The 20,358-nt window shown below is 43.5% G+C and overlaps 1 protein-coding gene across 4 annotated transcripts in view; it reads left to right on the forward strand.

Moving 5' to 3' along the window:
- ATP8A2 (ATPase phospholipid transporting 8A2) overlaps nucleotides 1–20,358 on the forward strand; it is a 652,717-nt gene that overhangs the window by 85,228 nt on the left and 547,131 nt on the right. For 2 of the 4 annotated variants that reach the window (XM_031001328.3, XM_055359710.2), the window contains exon 2: nucleotides 10,407–10,551. In XM_031001328.3, coding sequence (XP_030857188.2) covers nucleotides 10,407–10,551 — 145 coding nt within the window. Of the gene's footprint in view, nucleotides 1–10,203; nucleotides 10,271–10,406; nucleotides 10,552–20,358 lie in introns of those variants that run through there. The other 2 variants (XM_055359711.2, XM_031001329.3) reach the window with 2 other exon arrangements.

Raw genomic sequence — 20,358 nt, forward strand, 5'->3', positions numbered from 1 at the left:
CCACTGTAATTTTAAGGAGTGTTTGGAATCCAGAAGAATGGCATGAGGGAAGTGCATTAAAACACTTGCCTGTTTTTGATTTCCAGAAGGTGGAGTGGAAGGCAGGAGGAGGAAAGAAAGCAATGTAATGAGATACACCTTGATGTTTCTCTCCCTGGGGAAAGTTTTCCCAGTCGGAGAGATGAGGTGTGTGGGATCAGTGAGGATAATACTGAGGAGCAACAGGGAGGTCCCGTTTTCTTGAACTGCCTACTTGTGCTTCCCATGTGGTCTGGGAGCTAATCTGAAAGCTCCTGGGGCCTCTCTGGGACCTGGCTTGGTAGGGTTGTGGAATGAGGCTGACAGAAGGTGGCAGAGAGAGCACAGCAGGTGCTGTAGTCTCTGCAGAGGGAGCCCAGGTGAGGCAGAGCCATCTAGGGAACACAGATGCCCTTTGACAAAGCCAAGCCAGACCAGTCACAGACATAATCCAAATGCCAGCAAGGGGACCAGGGATGTCATTCTGCAGTCCAGAGGAGGCAGAAGGCATTTATGTGTAAGGATCCCAACTATTCCCCACGCCCCCATCTCTACCCTCCATGGATCCAGCACCATTTTCAAGAGAGAAGCCAGAGGAGGATGAAGTGATTTGGGAGCTAAAGCGTCCTTATTCAAGGAAGACTGAATACCACTTACTTAAACTTTTCACATTGGACTGAGCTACCAACAAAACTGGACATATCCATTTTTTCCCAGCTTTCTATACAGGATGATGCCTTAGGAGGTGGGTCAGATTAGTTGCAGACTAAATTTAAAGAATTGCATTTTTCTCTGTCCACTTAAGACAGAATGCGAAATTTTGTGTTCACTTGATTCACTCGTCAAACATGTTTACTGAATGCCTTCTGCATCCTATTTCCTGGGGATGCAGGTGATGAAGATGAGCATGGGCCTTGCCCTCCTGGAGCTCCTAGAGAATGTTGGAAGACAGAAAATGAACACACACATTTTATGGAGTGGTATGTGCCATGCAAGAAATAATGTGTGGTGTTAGGGAATAAGTGAGAAGGGGAATGCTGTAGCTAGGGCATGGTCACAAAGTGCTTCTGTGGGGAAGTGACATTTAAGCTGATGCCTGAGTGACAGGAAGAAGTTAGTTAGCAAAGACTAGGGAATGACATTCTAGGTGAAGGAAAAGCAAGTACCAGGTCTCTGGAGAAGGAACAGAGCTGATGTCTTGAGGAAAGAAGGTCATCATGGGTGGGGTTCAGGAGCAGCAGGAGAGGGGTCACTGATGTCACTGGGGAGGTAGGCTGGCTATGGGGTTGGTTAGGGTGAAGCCATGAGCCTTTGGCCAAGCTGTGTGGGTCTTCAAAATGCTTAGGACAAGGTTGGATGCAGTGGCTCACGCCTGTAATCCCAGCACTTTGGGAGGTCGAGGTGGGCGGATCACCTGAGGTCAGGAGTTCAATACTAGTCTGGCCAATACGGTGAAACCCCGTCTCTACAAAAATACAAAAATTAGCCGGGCATGATGGTGGGTGCCTATAATCCCAGCTACTTGGGAGGCTGAGGTGGGAGAACTGCTTGAATCTGGGAGGCAGAGGTTGCAGTGAGCCGAGATTGCGCCATTGCACTCCAGCCTGGGCAACAGGGTGAGACTCCGTCTCAAACAAACAAAAACAAACAAACAAGCAAACAAAATATGCTTAGGCAAACCACAGCTTCAAAGAAAACCGCCCCTCTCCTAGGTTAGCTGTTCAAAGATGGTGTTCATGCATATTGAATCAGCAATGAGATTTTAAAGCTGGTGTCCCTAACTTGGGCCAGTGTTGGGGTCCTAGGAGCAATGGAGAATGTCTATCCTAGCAACAGAGGAAGTTGCTAAGGAGAAGTAACTGGACTTGTATTTTTAAAACTCAACCAATCCAACCCATATGAAAAATTACTCTGAGTTGAGTGTTTGAAACATAGCTTTTCTTTTTTGTTGTTGTTTTTGGTTTTAGATATGAAATACATTTCCTTAAAAGCACATTTGTCTTCATTTAATTTACAGGATAAATTTAATACATCTAAGGTATAAAATGGGTTTTGAGGAACAGAAGCCCAGTGTATATTGCTGTACTTATTGGAAACAAGGCTTCAAATTACAGTGGCTCAACTTTCACCCACTGTGCTGGAGCCAACTAGGTTGTAAATAAAGTATCACCAGCACGTGTCCCTGCTCACATGCAATTACACCTGCAATGCTCTGCTTTTTCTCTGCACAGCCAAATCATAATCATTCTTATAAGCCTATTTCAAATGGCTTCCTGAATGAAATCGCCCTGTTTCTTTGGCCCCCATTGAGACTGGCAGCCATCTTTGTGCTTTGAATTTCCACATTTCTTGCTCTCTGTTGCTGTAAAAATGGAAGCTTATGCCCCTCTCCCTACCCACTACTTCACAAAATGCCTTCTATCTAGGAGGTGCTCAATAACTGAATGCATTCCACACCCAACAATATTTTAAATCATAAAGAATCCATGGCCTGTTACTTCTCTTTTCATCTTCTCTGATCTGAAACAAAGAAAGAAACCAACAAGTATTTGCAGTAGTAAGAAATCCTGACCCATCAGTGTCGCTTTCCCTTTGTGTTTATTTCTTTTGAATTCTTGGGTAGAAGTGGATTGCAGATGCTAAATTTGGAGAGATGCGGTTTGTGCAAAGGAGGGTCTTGAAAAGGCCTTCGAAATGTGTCTGCCAAGGCTAAAATAATCACATTTTGCATTTGCACAGCATTTTCATTGTGTCTGTTTGATTAGGAGAAATAATCAGCCCAGTGCTTCCCCAGTGGCTGAACTGCTTTTGATGTGCCTGTGTTCTGAGGGATTATAAAACATCTTTGTAAATATGGGGTAGAGGCCATAGTTGAACTTGAAACTCTTTTGAGGAGCGGAATGTATGTGTATATGCATGCACACGTGCCTCATGTTACGAAGGCTTTGTAATGACTGCACTATTTTCCTAGAGATTTTTCTGGGGGCAAAGAGAAAACTACCCTTACATACTTTTCAAGTACCTAGAACATTAGAAAAAAGACATAACCAACTTCTTAACTCATGTAATAACAGTTTGAATACCTATGTTTACCAGGAAATTTCAGCTAATAGAAATTTAAGTGATTATTTCCTTGAGATGGGAGTTGGGATATAATCAGGTTGTGAATTGCAAAAGAACTTCATTTATATAAGGGCTCAGCAAACCATGGCCTGTAAAGTAAGACTGGTTTTTACGTTTTTAAAGATGTGTGAGGAAGAAGAAGAAGGAGAAGAAGAAGAAGCAGGAAGAGAAGGAGGAGGAAGAAGGAGACTATGAGATAGAGACCATATGTGGCCACAAAGCCTAAAATATTCACCAACTGACACTTTACAGAAAAATTTGCCAACCCTTGATTTATGTAATCGATTTCTATTTTGCAGATGAGGAAACCAAGGCTCAGATGGTAGCCTGCTTACCTAAGCTCACAAGAAGCAGCCTGTTCTATTAAAGGAGAATCGGATTCAAGTTTCTGCAGATCTGGCTTCTAATCATATCTTTCATTTGAGCTAATATGGTTTTGTGACTGATAATAAGGTTTCCCTTTTGGCTCTATCATTCTAGAGTTCACAGAGAAATGTGTGCAATGCAGTTCTAACACCAACTACCTGGAGTGAGGTCAGACTTTACAGGTTAAGGGCACAGTCCTCTAGATGATTGTCCATGCTTCAACGACCAGCTGCAGGCTGTGGGCTTCCCAGACCACTTGCACATCTGACCAACTGGCTACACATTCAGGGTTTCCTACTACTCCTCAAAGAACTCAGAAAAAATGCTACACTTATGGTTACAGTTTTATTACAAAGGGTACAAGTCAGGACCAGCCAATTAGAGACGCAGAGGTTGAGATCCGGGAGGGTCCTGAACATGAAGCTTCTGTGTCTTCAAGATGTGTCACTTCCTGGCATATTGATGTGAATCACCAACCTGGGAGGCTCCCCTGAGTTTCAGTGTCCACAAGTTTTTATTGGGGTTTCATTATGTGGGATTATTAATTGGATCATTGGTCACATGAATTCAACCTCCATCCCCCTTTCCCCTCCCCAGAGGTTAGAAGGTCAGGCTGAATCACCCGGCTGAAACCCCCAACCCTCTAACCACATGATTGGCCTTTCTGGGATGGCTGGACCCCATTCTTAAACCATCTAGCAACCCACCATGAGTCATCATCTTAGCAGGAACTCAGGTGTGCACAGAGGGGCCCACCATGAATAGCAAAGATACTCCTATCACTGCGAAATTCCAGGGATTTAGAGGCTCCCTTACAGGAACTGAAGACAAAGACCAGACATATTATTGCACAACAGTGTCCAAGCCGGGTCTGACTCCACCTTGACTTTTCATTCTGTGCGTAAGGAGCACAGTTACAGACTGACTGACGTGGGACGGCCTGTGTGACTGGCGTTGGGAGGAAGACGAGGGTGGCCTGTGTGACTGGCGTTGGGAGGATGATGAGGGTGGCCTGTGTGACTGGCGTTGGGAGGATGATGAGGGTGGCCTGTGTGACTGGCGTTGGGAGGATGATGAGGGTGGCCTGTGTGGCTGGTGTAGGAAGGAAGATGAAGGTATTTCTTTCTGAAGTTTTTTTTTTTTTTTTTTGAGATAATGAAACTTTTTTGCCAGGGAAATAACCTAGACATGTCTCAAGCACCTTTTGGAGTTTTAAACATTTTGAATTAAGTTAGGGTGAAAATACTGCAGTTTGGAGTGAAGGATTTTGTTTCTGTGTTACTTAAGGCAATGAAACAGTAATAATTTGCCCTTATGCTAACTCTTCTTTCATGTTTAATCCCTTATTTGAAGTTCTTAACTCCCTGACCTATTTAGTTTATGCTTTTATGTATGTTACATAAAAGTTATCATAAATAAACTAATATATACATACATATTATTATAATATTTAATATATTGGAACAAATTTCAAAAACCTGTCAGCATTTTTCATTTTCTTCCTCAAAACCATCTCCGTGGAATTTGTTTATGTAATGGATAGAAATTAGGTGTTGTCCTCACTTTTACCTGCTCACCTGACAATGTAAGGTCCATCATTGTCCTTGCTTCCTCGCCAGTGACTTCCACATTCTTATTGCCACACACACATTCCAAGTAAGTGAAACGATGAGGAATTTGAGTCATTCAATAAAATGAAAAACATGACCAATCATGTGGTTAGAGGGTTGAAAATATGAAAATATATGTTTTGTACAATGAAGTGAACAAAGTGCATGGAGGAGACATCAACCAGAGAGCTAGAGCTGGTGGAAGGTGAGCTGCTGAGTGAGTGTCCCTCCCCTTCCACCCCCTCATGCTTCTGTGGGTCACTGGTGTATCTACTGTAACTGATCTGCTCTCCTCTGCCCTTCCCTGTTCTTCATCTGTCCTCTTATTGCTGGTCTCTGGTGGGCATTCTCTACCATCTCTCTTGATTTCCTAACATTCTGTTCTTTCTCCAACCCCGGGCAGAAACTCTGAAGGCAGGAGGAGGAGGACAGGGGTGCTTATCTCATTAGTCTTGCACTTCCCACCCACTTTGGGGCTTCATCAAAACCTACTGGCCCAGATGTTGCTGTGAAGACTTTCCTCTGCCAGATTCAGCCTCCTGGGTCTGGCTTGTAGCATTTAACAGCATCTGTGCTAGATTATCTAAAATCCTGGGCACCTGGTGGTGATCTACAGGTGAATAGGAATTTGTCCCTCCTCTTTAACCCTTCTTGCTTTTCCATCTTATAGGGAAAAACAGGTTCTCTGCATACTGCTTTACCACACTAGTTAAGATACGTGGTTATGAGAAGTTTATAGAATGATCAAGTGGTGGCTCATGGAACCCAAACCCCCTAATGCAGCTGGGATCTCGGAGAGGACTGGACCTAGGACCGAAAAAACTGCTGCCTCATCTCTATCTAAAAAAAAAAAAAAAAAAAAAAAAAAAAAATTCCTTTCTCTGTCTCCTGGTCCACTCAGAGGGTAGAAGACGGCCATCTAGAGACCTGGTGTGTATATGTTAATAGGTCAGCCATATGCAGAAATGGTCCCTACTAGTTCCCATGTCAAAGTTCCCAGAAGAGAGACCCTTGGTGGCCCAATTTGGACCAAGTAACCATCCCTGGTCCAAAGAGCTGTAACAAGTAGATGGTATTGCACGGTATGACCCAGCTGATGGGCTCCCTGGCTTGTATGAGGAAAGAGGTCTGGTTCAAGGGAGACAGAGAAGGGAGCAGCTGGTTCAGCAGCTGGGCAGGTACCTAAAAGTCATCTACTACATTAGCCTCTTATGTATTCATTTGACATATTCTTTCAGACTGTCTACTGTGCTAGGCATGATCCAGGGCACTCTATCCAGGGATAGAGCTATGAACAAGATGAAGTCTCTGCCCTCACGGCCTTGACCTTCCACTCTCTTGTCTGCATTTCCACTTTGCAGGGTGCGGGCAAATTTAGTGCTTTTCTCTTTGCTTACTCTTGTTCTCTCAGTTCTTTCCCTTCCCTTTGGTTTCTTTCTCAACTAATAGATATTTATTGAACTCCCACTCTCTGCTGACACAGCACCTGTTTAAATGGTGGAGGTGTAAGCATATACTCATTTTATGTGGTAGTATTTGCAAAATGCATTAACTCAGAATTATCTCATGAAACCTTAGTCATAATGTGCTTTGCTGTAGATGGTATAATGTTTCCTTAGGCAATATGTTTTCCACAAATTTTTTTTTGAAAATTTTTTTTTCTAATACAGGATGAGGTTGAGATGAGGCCACTGAGGTAGAAAAAATTTATCTGAATCTTAGGGACAGGTGCGGGGTGGTATAACTATTTCTACCTAGGAAAAAATCCCAAGGTTTTCCCTGTTGTGGTATAGAAAGCTGTGTTGGCCTGAAGCATGCTAGGTAGGTAAGTGGGAGATATTATTCCACTTCATTCTGTCATCACTATTTACTCGTGTCAATAATTTTTTTCACTCCAATATTTGTTATCCAACATCTAAATTCTTGTTTGGAAAAGTTATTGTTCCTGTTATTTATCAGTGATTTTTTTTTTTTTGTCCCAGTCTTCTTCAAACCTCAGTGGTCTCATGTTTCTTCGTTTCCTGGTGCACACATTTAAACCTCACCTCCCCAGAAATCTTGCAGAGTTTTCTTTCTTTCTTTCTTTCTTTTTTTGGTAGAGATGAGGTCTTGCTATGTTGCCTAGGCTGGACTCGAACTCCTGGGCTCAAGGCATCCTCCCAACTTGGCCTCCCAAAGTGTTGGGATTACAGGCATGAGCCACCGTGCCCAGCTCAGGGTTTTCTTTTCAGATGTTTCTCATGTCCATCCTTTTATCCCAACCTCCATTTAATTCATGCTTTTATCATCTTGCTTCTAGATTGTAGAATTAATTTCCTACCTGGTCCACTTATCTAAAAATTCTCCTTTTCTGCTGTTCCCCCTTTGCCATCACTGCCAGATGCTCTTCTCTCTTGCTCAGAAACTTCCTGTGGCCTCCTGTGACCTTCAGGATGAAGTTCAAGCTTCTTTGCTTGGCATTGAGTCATCCACAGTCTGGTCACAGGCTATTTTTTTGGTGAACTTTTTTTCTACTTTTTCCCAATTTGGACCCTCAGGGTTGATTTGTTTTTTTTAGTTGGCCCTGATACAATTTTGTCTGCTTGGGCCTTTGCTTAAGCTCTTCTTGCCCTTGCCCACAATGCCCTTCCCTTTCCTACAATGCCCTTCCCTTTCCTAATCCACACCTCACCCACATTGCCAGGCTCTTCTGTCTGTACTCAGAATCTATTCCACCACCTGCCCTCCCAGCACAAAGAGGCTGCTGACCTCTGAGCCTCCTTAGCACCTTTGGGCCCACTCTTAGTCACACACTGGTAAGTAACCATGGTTACACCTTCATGCCTTAATTGAGGGAACATTTTCAAGGGCAGGAACCTGATCTTTTGTTTTTGTGTTCTCAGCGGCATCTAACAAGTGATCCTGACTGGGTGCTCATCAGCATCACTTAGTGAGCTTTAGAAACAAAACACAGTAACCACAGAATCTGAGAGGGCAGGGCCCGGGAACTAATACATTGTGAAAGCTGCATTGGTAATACTAATGCACAGGGGAACTGAGAGCCGCTAGGTGAGCAATGAACCACTCTGACCACGCACTGTTCAGTGAACCCAGCCTGTCCCTACTGTCCTGGAGCTTGGGCTCCTGGGTGCAGTGAGACAGAGCATCCATAAATAAAATCAGGTAATGATGATATCTGGTACTGTGGAGGGTTACCAGTACCTCCACTAAGGCAGGGTTAGTGGGCAGAGAGAAAAGCAGTACTTCCATATAGGCTAGCTTCAAAAATATTCTCCATCTGTCTTACATCAGCAAATGCTCCAACACCTGGCCTTCCCTGATTGAAGTCCGGGAGCCCCAGCTGGTGGGCCAGACAGTCTGGAAGAAGGGATTCTTGCTCTCTGCTGCCGCTTGTTGATGAGTAGACGACCAAGCAGTGTCCCATGGAGCCAGAAAGACCCCAGAGAGTGGGAGGTTGGAGGGAAGGAGATGAGGGATCCTGTCTGAGTGAGGAATAGCCAGGGTGCTGTGGGCACACGCAAAAAGCAAGAGGAAAACTGGAGTGTGCCTGGCCTGTGACCAGGGACCTGGCTTGAGCCCCGGAGCCTGCACCCACTAGGCGTCCCCATCTAGGTGAAGGGAGAAGCCTTAGCCCACTTCAGACTTAACTCTTACTTAATATTCGGAATAATACGTCAGCTTTCAGTAAACGAGTTTACATTTCGCTTGTCCCTTTCTTAGGATAAGGATTATCATCCTTCTAATCACTTTAAAAAGATGATGTAGCCAAAACTTTCTCTTTAAAAGTGTTTCTCTATGACAGTGAAAAGTATTCTTTGTAACAGGGAAGTGAAGGTTTACTTGCGTAAGATGTCAGTTTTTTTTTTTTTTTTTTTTTTTTTGAGACGAGTCTCGCCGTCGCCCAGGCTGGAGTGCAGTGGTGCGATCTCAGCTCACTGCAGGCTCCGCCCCCCGGGCTTCACGCCATTTTCCTGCCTCAGCCTCCCGCGTAGCTGGGCCTACAGGCGCTCCACCTTGCCCGGCTACTTTTTTGTATTTTTAGTAGAGACGGGGTTTCACCGTGTTAGCGGGATGGTCTCGATCTCCTGACCTCGTGATCTGCCCGCTTCGGCCTCCCAAAGTGCTGGGATTACAGGCGTGAGCCACCGTGCCCGGCCAAGATGTCAGTTTTTTAATGGTGTGCAACGTCCGTTTCTTTGATAGTTGGAAAGCATGGCAGGTATTAGATGGCGAATGTATATTTAAGAAAGACAAGATAAGTCTTCATCTGTAGAGTATTAATTTTTCTGTGATCCTTTATCTCAGACGCCTCTCCTCTGAAGGTCACTTCTCAAGCTGGGCAGCCCCTTCTAACAAGGGATGCTGCCTTGGAGTTGGAGATGAGGTTAAGATCTATGTGCGGGTACCAGTTTCAGTAATAACTGGATCCTTCTCTAGGTCTAGGCTGGAACGTCTCAAGTGAAGGTTATTGGGGGGCAGGGGTTTGGGTCCACCCAAAAAGGCTTGACCCATAGGACTGAAATCAAATCTTGAGCTAGGCTGGCTTGCCACGTAACCACAGAAACAGTAATTTAAGCAATAAAATGAAAGCTCGCGCGCTGGTCCAGAGCTGGGGTTGGGACAGCTACTGCACTCAGGTCTCCAGGTGCATGTAGGGAGAAGAGCAGCGGATCCCTTGCAGACAATGGTGGGAGCGAGCTCTTCACCCTGGGGTCTGGGAAGCCCATTTTTAGCGTCCAGAGGTGTGCTTTCGCCATCTCCTTCTGCGGTGGCTGCTTGCAGGGCGCATTCCCATTGCTGCTGTCTCTCTTCCTAAGGAAGATCAAAGGATCCCAGAAAACCCAGTTCCAGAGCTCAGTTCCCGGGACTAGAGGGTACGCTCGGCCAGATGGCTGGGAGTGCCGCTGGCCTTGGCGCCCCCGCCGTCCCCGCGCAGTCGCCCTCCCCGGCCCGGCAAGCAGCTTGGGCGTCCAGCCCGGCCCGGTCCCTGCAGGGAGGGAGCGCAGGAACTGGGGGCGGCTCTCCCGGGGCGGGGCTCGCTCCACAAGCGCCGGGGGCCGCGCGGGGCGTGGGCGTGGGCGTGGGCGGGGCCGGGGGCGGGGCCGGCCGTGGCTGCGGCGGCAGAGGCGGCGGCGTCTCCAGGGGGAGCCAAGGTACATAGGCGGCGCCCGCCTCACCCGAGCATCCTTCCCCGCCGGTGGCCGCCCGCCCGCGGCCCGCGCTCGCAGCCTCCCGCCTGGCGGTTGACTTCTTTGTGTCGTATTCTCTGCCTGCGCCCTGTCTCTGCAGGACCTGTTCGTTCTTCTTTGGGCTATAAGAAGGCAGAGGATGAGATGTCCCGGGCCACGTCTGTTGGAGACCAGCTGGAGGCACCCGCCCGCACCATTTACCTCAACCAACCGCATCTCAACAAATTCCGCGACAACCAGATCAGGTAGGAGAAGGCGGCCGGCTCGCGCGGAAGGCGGTGGAGTCACAGCTGGGAAGGGGCTCGTCCTCCTGCGCGGGGCTTGGCCGCGCACCTGGCCGGCCCCCATCCATCTCCCCCAGAGCCTTCCCCCGCCCCCTCCCCACCCCACTAGCCCGCGGTGCAGCCCCGCGCTTCCAGTAGGGTCATGCGAATGCAGCCCTCACCGTCGTCTCCTGCGCATCCGTTCTGCGCCCAGCCTGCCTCTGAGCCCTGAGAAGTTTTCACTCTAATGTCACCGACAAAAATGAGGTCTCTGCTCTTTTCATCCCTGGGCTTCCTTCCCGGAACCCCCTTCTAGCCTTGTTTTAAGCCAGTTGATAGCCCACTTTAGCAATTTTTAGACCATACTATGGACGTGCTTCATAAGGGAATCCCACAAGTCACAAGGACTCACATTCAGTTCTCAGTGGTCCATGACAATTGTTAAGAGGTCTTCATTTGCTGGGAAACTTTGCCCAGAGTTACCAGAAAGATGGACAGAAGCTAGCGTTTAAATGTCTACTTTTGCTGGCCGCTATGTCACACACCCTGGCTATAGCAGCTTAGTGAATCTTCATAACCTCTTGAAGCAGGCCAGGAGACTGGAATATAAAGATGCTAAATAATGTACCTATAGTCATACAGCTCCTAAATGGCAGGGCTGGAAATTGAACCCAGCCCATCTGACTACTAAGGATAAATTTTTTTCTGCTGTGCAAAGCTAGTTCTTTATCACGGGTGTTCGTACATTTTCAAATTTCATTAAACTTTCAGGCTTAAACAACTTTGTATCTGGGAGAGACTTCAGAGGATGTAGTTCTGTGAGCTGCTCAGAACACCATGCTTGGGTGTAGAGAAGTTCAGTGATTTATCAGGTTACACATAGATTATTGACAAACCTGAGTTCCAATCCAGTGTTCTTTTTTGGAAGACAAAAACTTTGTTGTTATATGTTTAAGTATTCCACTACTGCACTAACACTTGTACAAATGACTTAGCCTGACATCTTTATTTAGAAAGGTCAGGCAGTTGGACATTATTGGGGTAGAATAATGGTGCATATTATATGGAGGTGGAATTTTCACTTATTAAAGGAGTGTTAGATTATGCAGCTTTATTTTGGGTTTTAAGAATGACAGTTGGGCATATTTTATACTTAAAAGTGTAACTTAGAAGAATAGCTGAGTCCCCATTTCAGAATGTGTGGGCTTCGTTTAAGATACAGAGCATCAGTCACAGTGAGTTACCACTTCACAAACTAGGGTGGCTCCAATCAAAAAGACAAATTACAAGTACTGGCAATGATTTAGAGAACTTGGTATCCTCATGCATTGCTGATGGGGATGAAAAACGATGGAGCTGCTTTGGAAAACAGTAAAAATGATGGAGCTGCTTTGGAAAACAGTTTGGTAGTTCTTCAAAAGGTTCAATGTAAAGTTACCATATGACCTAGCCATTCTACTCCTGGGTATATCTGCCTGAGAGAAATGAAAACCTACGTCCACACAAAAACTCGTACACATATATTTCACAGCAGCATTATTGTGAATAGCCCAAAAGTAGAAATAATCTAAATGTCCATCAGCTGATGGATGAATAAATAAGATGAAGTATATCCATACAGTGGAATATTATTGGGCCATAAAAAGGAATGAAATATTGACACATTGTACAACATGGATGAGACTTGAAAGCATTATGCTAAGTGGAAGAAGCCAGTCACAAAAGGCCTCATAGTACATGATTCCATTTATATGAAGTATCCAGAAGAGGCAAATTTATAGAGTTATGAGGTAAATTAGTGGTTCCTGGGGCTGGGGAAGAGAGAAAAGGTTGGGGGGAAATGGGGAATGACTGTGAATGTGGATGGGGTTTCATTTTGGGGTGATGGTTGCACAACTCTGTGAATTTACCTAAACCATTTGGAATCCTGCACTGCTCATGTAGTTCCATTTCTTCACACCTTCTCATATGTGTTTCTATTGAATTGCTTTCAAAAAGATGATTTTCTAAAAGATATATACTGTATAAGGATATGGGATTTGAAGAGCTACTTTTCTTTTTAAACTTTAGTGTGTTTTCAAGTTGTATTTTTGCTTAATTTCTATTAATTCCTTTAATTTTGTTATCCATTTGTGCATGCTTAAGGCTGGGAGAAAAAAAAATAGAGGCCTTTGTTTTTCTCTAAATTCTTTTGTTTTAATGGAAGGTAAAGTTTTTTTTTTTTTTTGGAGACGGAGTCTTGCTCTGTCCCCCAGGCTGGAGTGCAGTGGTATGATCTTGGCTCACTGCAACCTCCGCCTCCTGGGTTCAAGTGATTCTCCTGCTTCAGCCTCCCAGGTAGCTGGGATTACAGGCGCCTGCCCAGCTAATTTTTGTATTTTTAGTAGAGACGGGGCTTCGCCATGTTGGCCAGGCTGGTCTTAAACTACTGACCTCAGAGGATCCACCTGCCTCAGCCTCCCAAAGTGCTGGAATTACAGGCGTGAGCCACCACGCCCAGCTGGAAGGTAAAGATTTTTAAGAGCACTGATAATGGAGCTTCACTACCTGTTCTGTAATCAAGACTGAAAGCTGACCCAGACTGATTGTATTATTAGTCAGAGGGATTCCGAGTAGCTGCCTGCTGTGCAGTTTCATCTGTACTGTTTCGAGAGAGGCAGAGTAAGTTGGGGATGTACAGTGGGTTGGTGAGGAATAAAGTAGGCAGTTACCAACTATTGTATTTAAAGCTTTATGTAAGTATATAATTGAATTAGTTGAAATATATTAAAATTCATATAATTTCTGAGTTCATGGCTTATACTGTGAGCGTAAGTTTCCGCATGCACTGGATAGGGTCTAAGAAATTAAAATGTGGTCCTTGATGTTCTTTAAAATGGCCTTTGAGTATTTGGTTCGCCTTGACTCTGTGTTTAAATAGGAATTACTAATGGTTATCAGTGACTTGTAGTTCATTAAAAAATTGGTTATAGGCCAGATGCAGTGGCTAACACCTGTAATCCCAGCACTTTGGGAGGCCAAGGTGGGTGGATCACTTGAAGCCAGGAGTTTGAGACCAGCCTGGCCAACATGGCAAAACCCCATCTCTACCAAAAATACAAAAATTAGCCAGGCGTGGTGGTGCTTGCCTGTAGTCCCAGCTACTCGAGAGACTGAGGCACAAGAATCGCTTGAATCCAGGAGGCAGAGATTGCAATGAGCCCAAATCACACCACTGCACTCTAGCCTGGGTGACAGAGCAAGACTCCGTCTCAAAGAAAAAAAAAAATTGATTATAAAGCTTCTTAGCATTATGGTTTAAGGATTTTAGAAAACGTCGAGCCATGTTATTTTAGCACTTTAATGTTACTGAACTCAAGTTTTATGATAATATTGATTTTTAAAAATAAGGCCTTTTATCTTGGCCATGAATGTTTGCTAAAAGTTAGTGAAGCTATTCAAAGGAATATTTTTATAAAAGGATAAATAATTTGTTTTTTAATATAATTTTTCTGGAGAAAAGGTTAATGGTTTTCTTAGAGGCAGGGCATAGAGAGTTTATCCCAGTTCCTTTGCCCCTAAATTGAGCTTTTTGAAAAGAAGGGACCACATGGGATAGATGAGGCTCAGGCCTGTCTGCTGACTCAGGGCTAACTTACCTTGTTGTACTCCTTGGCAGGCCTGTCCTCTCTGGAACAGAGTTCTCTCCCCTACTTTCCTCAACCCTAAGCCGGTTTTGGTTTGAAACCCTCTGGATCATAGCAGTTGCTCTGCGCTTGCCTTTCTGGGAAGCTGGCGTTTGACTAGGAATTGGAGTTTGATACAGAGGAAGGGAGGGCAGCAAGGGGCGGCATGCTGTCATTCAGGACAGGAATTCTATGGGCCAAGGTTACTGGAATGGAATTGATGTGACTGAAGAAAGAGGGTGGGTCTGGGGAAATGCCTAGAAAGCAGGAGTGAGGTCCCCTCTGAGGTCCATTGTGGCCTCAGCACCCGCAGGGGTATGCACTACATGAGAACTCCAAATTCTGGCCAATTCCTTGAATTTTTGGGAGGGACTGTGCTATGTATATAGATGTCTCGCCAAACCTTGTTCTCATTCTTGGCACTGAAAATACCACCAGTGTTTGATCTGAAATCTGTGGTAGGTTTATTAAGTTTTTCATTATTGAAGCCAGTGCATTCAGATTATCATAATGATGGATAATTATGAAGTAGTCTTTTTCTACTAGGGATTGATTTTCTAGGACCTTAACTATGAGAACAATAACTTTCTTCATCCTCTAGAAATGAATAGTAATTAATGGGATTCAATGTTTATATACATATGTAAGATTATGTATGTGTCCACCTAACAAGATCTCCTTTTTCTGAAGTGTACAATCATATCTCCTTTCAAATGTTTTAAAGGTTTTAGTGCACAATTCAGCCATCTGAAGTATACAATTCAGTGATTTTTAATATATTCATAGAGTTGTGCAATTATCATCACAGTCAATTTTGGAATATTTTCATCACCTCCAAAAGAAATGTTATACTCTAGCTATCATCTCCCATCCCTTCCTCCCCCCACACCTAAGGAACCACAAATTTACTTTATATTTCTGTAGATTTCCCTGTACTGGACATTTTGTATAAATAGCCTCATATCCTTTTAAGTTAAATATTAAATGCTTACAAAAGCTCACTATTTAGAGGAAACTGGTGGTGAATTTTTAATTTTATATATCTAAATTTTCAAGAATGTTTAAAGTTAAAATGTTTTTTTCCCCCAGAAAAATCTTGAAATAATGTGCTGATCAAAGGAATGAGCAATACTTACGTCATCACTATCAGACATATGTAATCTTTCTATGTGATTATCAGCATGCCATTTGAAATAGTGAATTTCAAAGCCATAAGGCAGTTTTCTTCAATATTTGAAATGAGGTCTTCAAAGCTAGTTAGGAATGTTTATAGTTACTCAGTTTTGAATGACTCATTCATTTCAGGTGGGCGTTTTAGCTAGCAAAAACTTCATTACAGTGGTAACTCGAGCTTTGTCAAGTTACTGCATTTCTTCAGGTTGGTTTGCCTTAAAGGAAAATTACTTCATATAAATTTTTGGTAAATTTTTGTTGGCTTTGCCAAGGTTAATTTTAAATAGAATATTACTTTTACAGGGCCAGGCGCAGTGGCTCACGCCTATAATCCCAGCACTTTGGGAGGCCGAGGTGGGCAGATCACGAGGTCAGGAGATTGAGACCATCCTGGCTAACATGGTGAAACCCCGTCTCTACTAAAAATACAAAAAAATTAGCTGGGCGTGGTGGTGGGTGCCTGTAGTCCCAGCTACTTGGGAGGCTGAGGCAGGAGAATGGTGTGAACCTGGGAGGCAGAGCTTGTAGTGAGCAGAGATCACACCACTGCACTCCAGCCTGGGCGACAGAGCGAGACTCTGTCTCAAAAAAAAAAAAAAAAAGAATATTACCTTTACAGAAAAAGGAATTGAGCACTGTATGCTAGGTTGGTACAGTATCATTGTTTATAATATTAATGCTGAGATCCTAATTTTTTTTTTAAACTTGTTTTTTGGTTGTTTTGTTTTAACTTATATTTTAGGTTCGGGATATGTGTGCAGGTTTGTTATATAGGTAAACTCATGTCATAGGGGTTTGTTGTACAGATTATTTCATCACCCAGATACTAAGCCTAGTACTCAGTAGTTATTATTATTATTATCATCTGAGACGGAATCTCATTCTGTCGCCCAGGCTGGAGTGCAGTGGTGCAATCTCGGCTCACTGCAACCTCTGCCTCCTGGGTTCGAGCCTCAGCCTCCTGAGTAGCTAGGATTACAAGCATGTGCCACCATGCCTGGCTAATTTTTGTATTTTTAGTAGAGATGGAGTTTCACCATGTTTGTCAGGCTGGTCTCAAACTCCTGACCTCAGGTGATCCACCCGCCTTGGCCTCCCAAAGTGCTGGGATTACAGGTGTGAGCCACTGTGCCCGGCCTCAATAGTTATTTTTTCTGCACCTCCTCCTTCTCCCACCCTCCACCCTCAAGTAGGCCTCAGTGTCTGTTGTTTCCTTCTTTGTGTCCATGAGTTCTCATCATTTAGCTCCCTCTTGTAAGTGAGAATATGCGGTATTTGATTTTCTGTTCCTGTGTTAGTATGCTATGGATAATGGTCTCCCCCTTATTCCACATTCCTGCCAAAGACATGATCTCATTCTTTTTTATGGCTGCATAGTGTTCCATAGTGTATATGTACATTTTCTTTATCCAGTCAGTTGTTGATGGACATTTAGGTTGATTCCATGTCATTGCTATTGTGAATAGTGCTTCAGTGAGCATTCGAGTCCACGTGCCTTTATGGTAGTAGGACTTATGTTCCTCTTGGTGTATACCCAGTAATGGGATTGCTGAGTTGAATGGTAGTTCGGTTATTAGCTCTTTGAAAAACTTCCAAACTGCTTTTCACAATAGTTGAACTAATTTACACTTTCACCAACAGTGTATAAGCGTTCCCTTTTCTCTGCAACCTCACCAGCGTATGTTATATTTTGGCTTTTTAAATAGCCATTCTGGTGGTGTGAGATGGTACTCATTGTGGTTTTGATTTGCGTTTCTCTAATGATCGGTGATAGTGAGCATTTTTTTCATATGTTTGTTGGTGGCATGTGTGTCTTCTTTAGAAAAGTGTCTGTTCATATCTTTTGTCCACTTTTTAATGCGGTTGTTAGTATTTTGTTCTTATAAATTTGTTTCAGTTCCTTATAGGTGCTGGATATTAGACCTTTGTCAGATGCATAGTTTGCATATATTTTCTCCCATTCTGCAGGTTGTCTGTTCACTCTGTTGATAGTTTATTTTGCTGTGCAGAAGCCCTTAAGTTTAATTAGATGGGATCATAATTCTAAAAGAATATTTTTGTCTTAAGGAGTAAAAAGAACAAAATAATCTTCAGTAACCAATTTGTCCATGAATAGTGGGGAGAGATTATATATGTGGTACTAGATCCAATGTCATTGAGTACTGTGAGGATGAAGAATTCTCCTCTAAATGTTTTAATGCTACAGAATTTATGTAGGATCTGGTCTTAATGCACAAGCTGCTTACAATTTAGCAAAGAAGCAATACCAGCATCCTAGTTAGAATCATAACTTTTTTTTTTTTGAGATGGAGTCTCACTCTATTGGCCAGGCTAGAGTGCAGTGGCGCGAACTCCACTCATTGCAAACCTCTTCCTCCTGGGTTCAAGCGATTCTCCTGCCCCTCAGACTCTCAAGTAGCTGCGATTACAGGCACCCGCCACCACAGCCAGCTAATTTTTGAATTTTTGGTAGAGAACGGGGTTTCACCACGTGGGCCAGGCTGGTCTTGAACTCCTGAACTCAAGTGATCCATCTGCCCTGGCCTCCCAAAGTGCTGGGATTACAGGCATGAGCCATGACGCCTGGCAGAATCATAACTTTTTTGGTTTATGTAAAGATCATTATCTTAAAAACCAAGGTTATGTAATCTCTGATTTGAGACTGCTGTCTTTATAAAGTTTGGCAAAGGTAAAAGTATTCCTTATCAAGAGTAATTGCTGATGTTGAAAACAGTCTCAAGATTTTCCTTCTGGGTATGCTGCTTTTTGTTTAGAAGCGGATAGACTTGGTTTATTTCCAAGCCAGGGACTGTATTTTCTGAACGTGAATGGCACAACAATCCTGAGTTCTTATTTTCGATGTACCAGCAGCAATTAATGCCATAGAAGAGTCTTGTAATGAGAACTGTTATCAGCTTTACACCCCTGGACAAGTCTTTTGAGGAATCCTGCAGACGAAAATATTGGAACTGGGGGAGCTTTGGCATAGTACATTCCAGGTAACCATTGAATGTGTGAGCTTTCTTGAAGAGTATTTTTAGAAACAGAAAAGCCTGTCAGCATTGGGCCAGTTTTATATTTGGTGTTTCTAAGGAAACAGCAAATGTCTAAGAGGACAGACTTTCATGGTGATTTCTTTATCAAGTTGACCCCTGTGTGGGTGGATAATGGAGCCCAGTTTGAATTTGACCAAAAAAAATCTGTGCCATTCCCACTGTTTAAAATAGGTAAAAGCATTTGCTTTGAGAATTTTGGTCAGTAATTTATTTCCCCTCTCTCCTCTTCCCAAATTCTGTTAACTCTTATTGTCTGCTGTGAACTTGGAAGCATTTATGATTCTTTGATTAAAAAGAATTAAGCATCAGGATTTGTGAGACAAATTAAAATTCAACCAGAATTGGAAGAGACCCAAGACGTGACAAGTAAGTACTGTGTGGGTCTCTGAATTGGATTCTGGAACAGAAAAGATACATTGGTGGAAAAACTGGTGAATCTTGAATAAAGTCTGTAATTGGATTAGCATTGTGCCAGTGTTACTTTCTTAGTTTTGATAATTGTGCTACGGTGATGTAAGATGCTAACATTGTGGGGAAACTGGACGAAGGATAGATGTCAACTCTATTATTTTTGCAACTCTTCTATAAGTATACAATTTTCAGCCAGGTGTGGTGGCTCACACCTGTAATCCCAGCACTTTGGGAGGCAGAGCCAGGCAGATCACCTGAGGTCAGGAGTTCAAGACCAGCCTGGTGAACATGGTGAAACCCCGTCTCTACTAAAAATACAAAAATTAGCCAGGCGCGGTGGCGGGTGCCTATAATTCCATCTACTCAGGAGGCTGAGGCTGGAGAATCGCTTGAACCCAGGAGGTAGAGGTTGCAGTCAGCAGAGATCGCACCATTGCACTCCAGCCTGGGTGATGAGAGTTAAACTCTGTCTCAAAAAAGAAAAAAGTATACTATTTTCTCAAAATTAAACAAATCTTAAAATCAACTAGAAGTATCTGAGAGAATAGGAACGAAATGCTAAACTCTTGTTTTTCTGTTGAATATTTTAGTAAATGTTTGGATCTTTAATTGGAAACATACATGATTTTGAAGGGAGGATGGTCAGAAGAAAAAAGGACCAATATCTTCATATGTTTGTTGTGATGAGTAGATGGGAAAACCCTTGCTCTCGGGGCATCAAAGAACATTCCCTATGCTCACAAACAGCACCAAGGGTTTGTTTGCATAATGTCTGATCTAGTTGCTTAAGTTGAAAAAGTAGGTAGCAAAGTAGACTGCTCTGTTTCTGCTCAGTTTAGTCATGTGATCTTCTGTGTCGTTATCCAGAAAGTTGCATCTAAGTGTTTGTTCTACTACTTATAGCTGAGTCACTCAACAGACAGCAAAAGCTTACTCAGAAATGCTAATCAGCAACCCTTTCAAGAGGGACAATGCTTAGACAGAACAAAAGGAGAGGTCTGACCATTGTGGGGATGTAGGGATGTTTAACAAAGAAATTTCCTGAAATCCATGAGGTTGGGTTTGGTCATTCAAATGCTGACCCATTCTTTTCTCTTAAATGAAAGCCAGCTTTTCAAAACTGAAATCATAGGTTTTTAGCCTTTACTATTTTATATTAGATGTCATTAAAAATGATTTGGGGTTGAGTTTGGGATGGTGTTAGTCACTCTGATGGATTATTCTATGTATCTTCAGTCTACGTATAACATATACCATACGAAAGGCTTTTGGAGAGTGTTGGCAGGTTTCAGCTTAGAAAAGACTTCAGCTTGAGAGTGGACCTAACTCTCATGTAAGTTCTCTGTCTATATCAGTGGTCTCCAAAACTTTTTCATTGGATGTCCCATTTGTAACACTTTTTTTTTTTTTCTTTTTGGAGTCTTGCTGTGTCACCAGGCTGGAGGGCAGTGGCGTGATCTCGGCTCACTGCAACCTCCGCCTCC

Source organism: Gorilla gorilla, chromosome 14 (assembly GCF_029281585.2).
Source record: "Gorilla gorilla gorilla isolate KB3781 chromosome 14, NHGRI_mGorGor1-v2.1_pri, whole genome shotgun sequence".
NCBI lineage: Eukaryota > Metazoa > Chordata > Mammalia > Primates > Hominidae > Gorilla > Gorilla gorilla.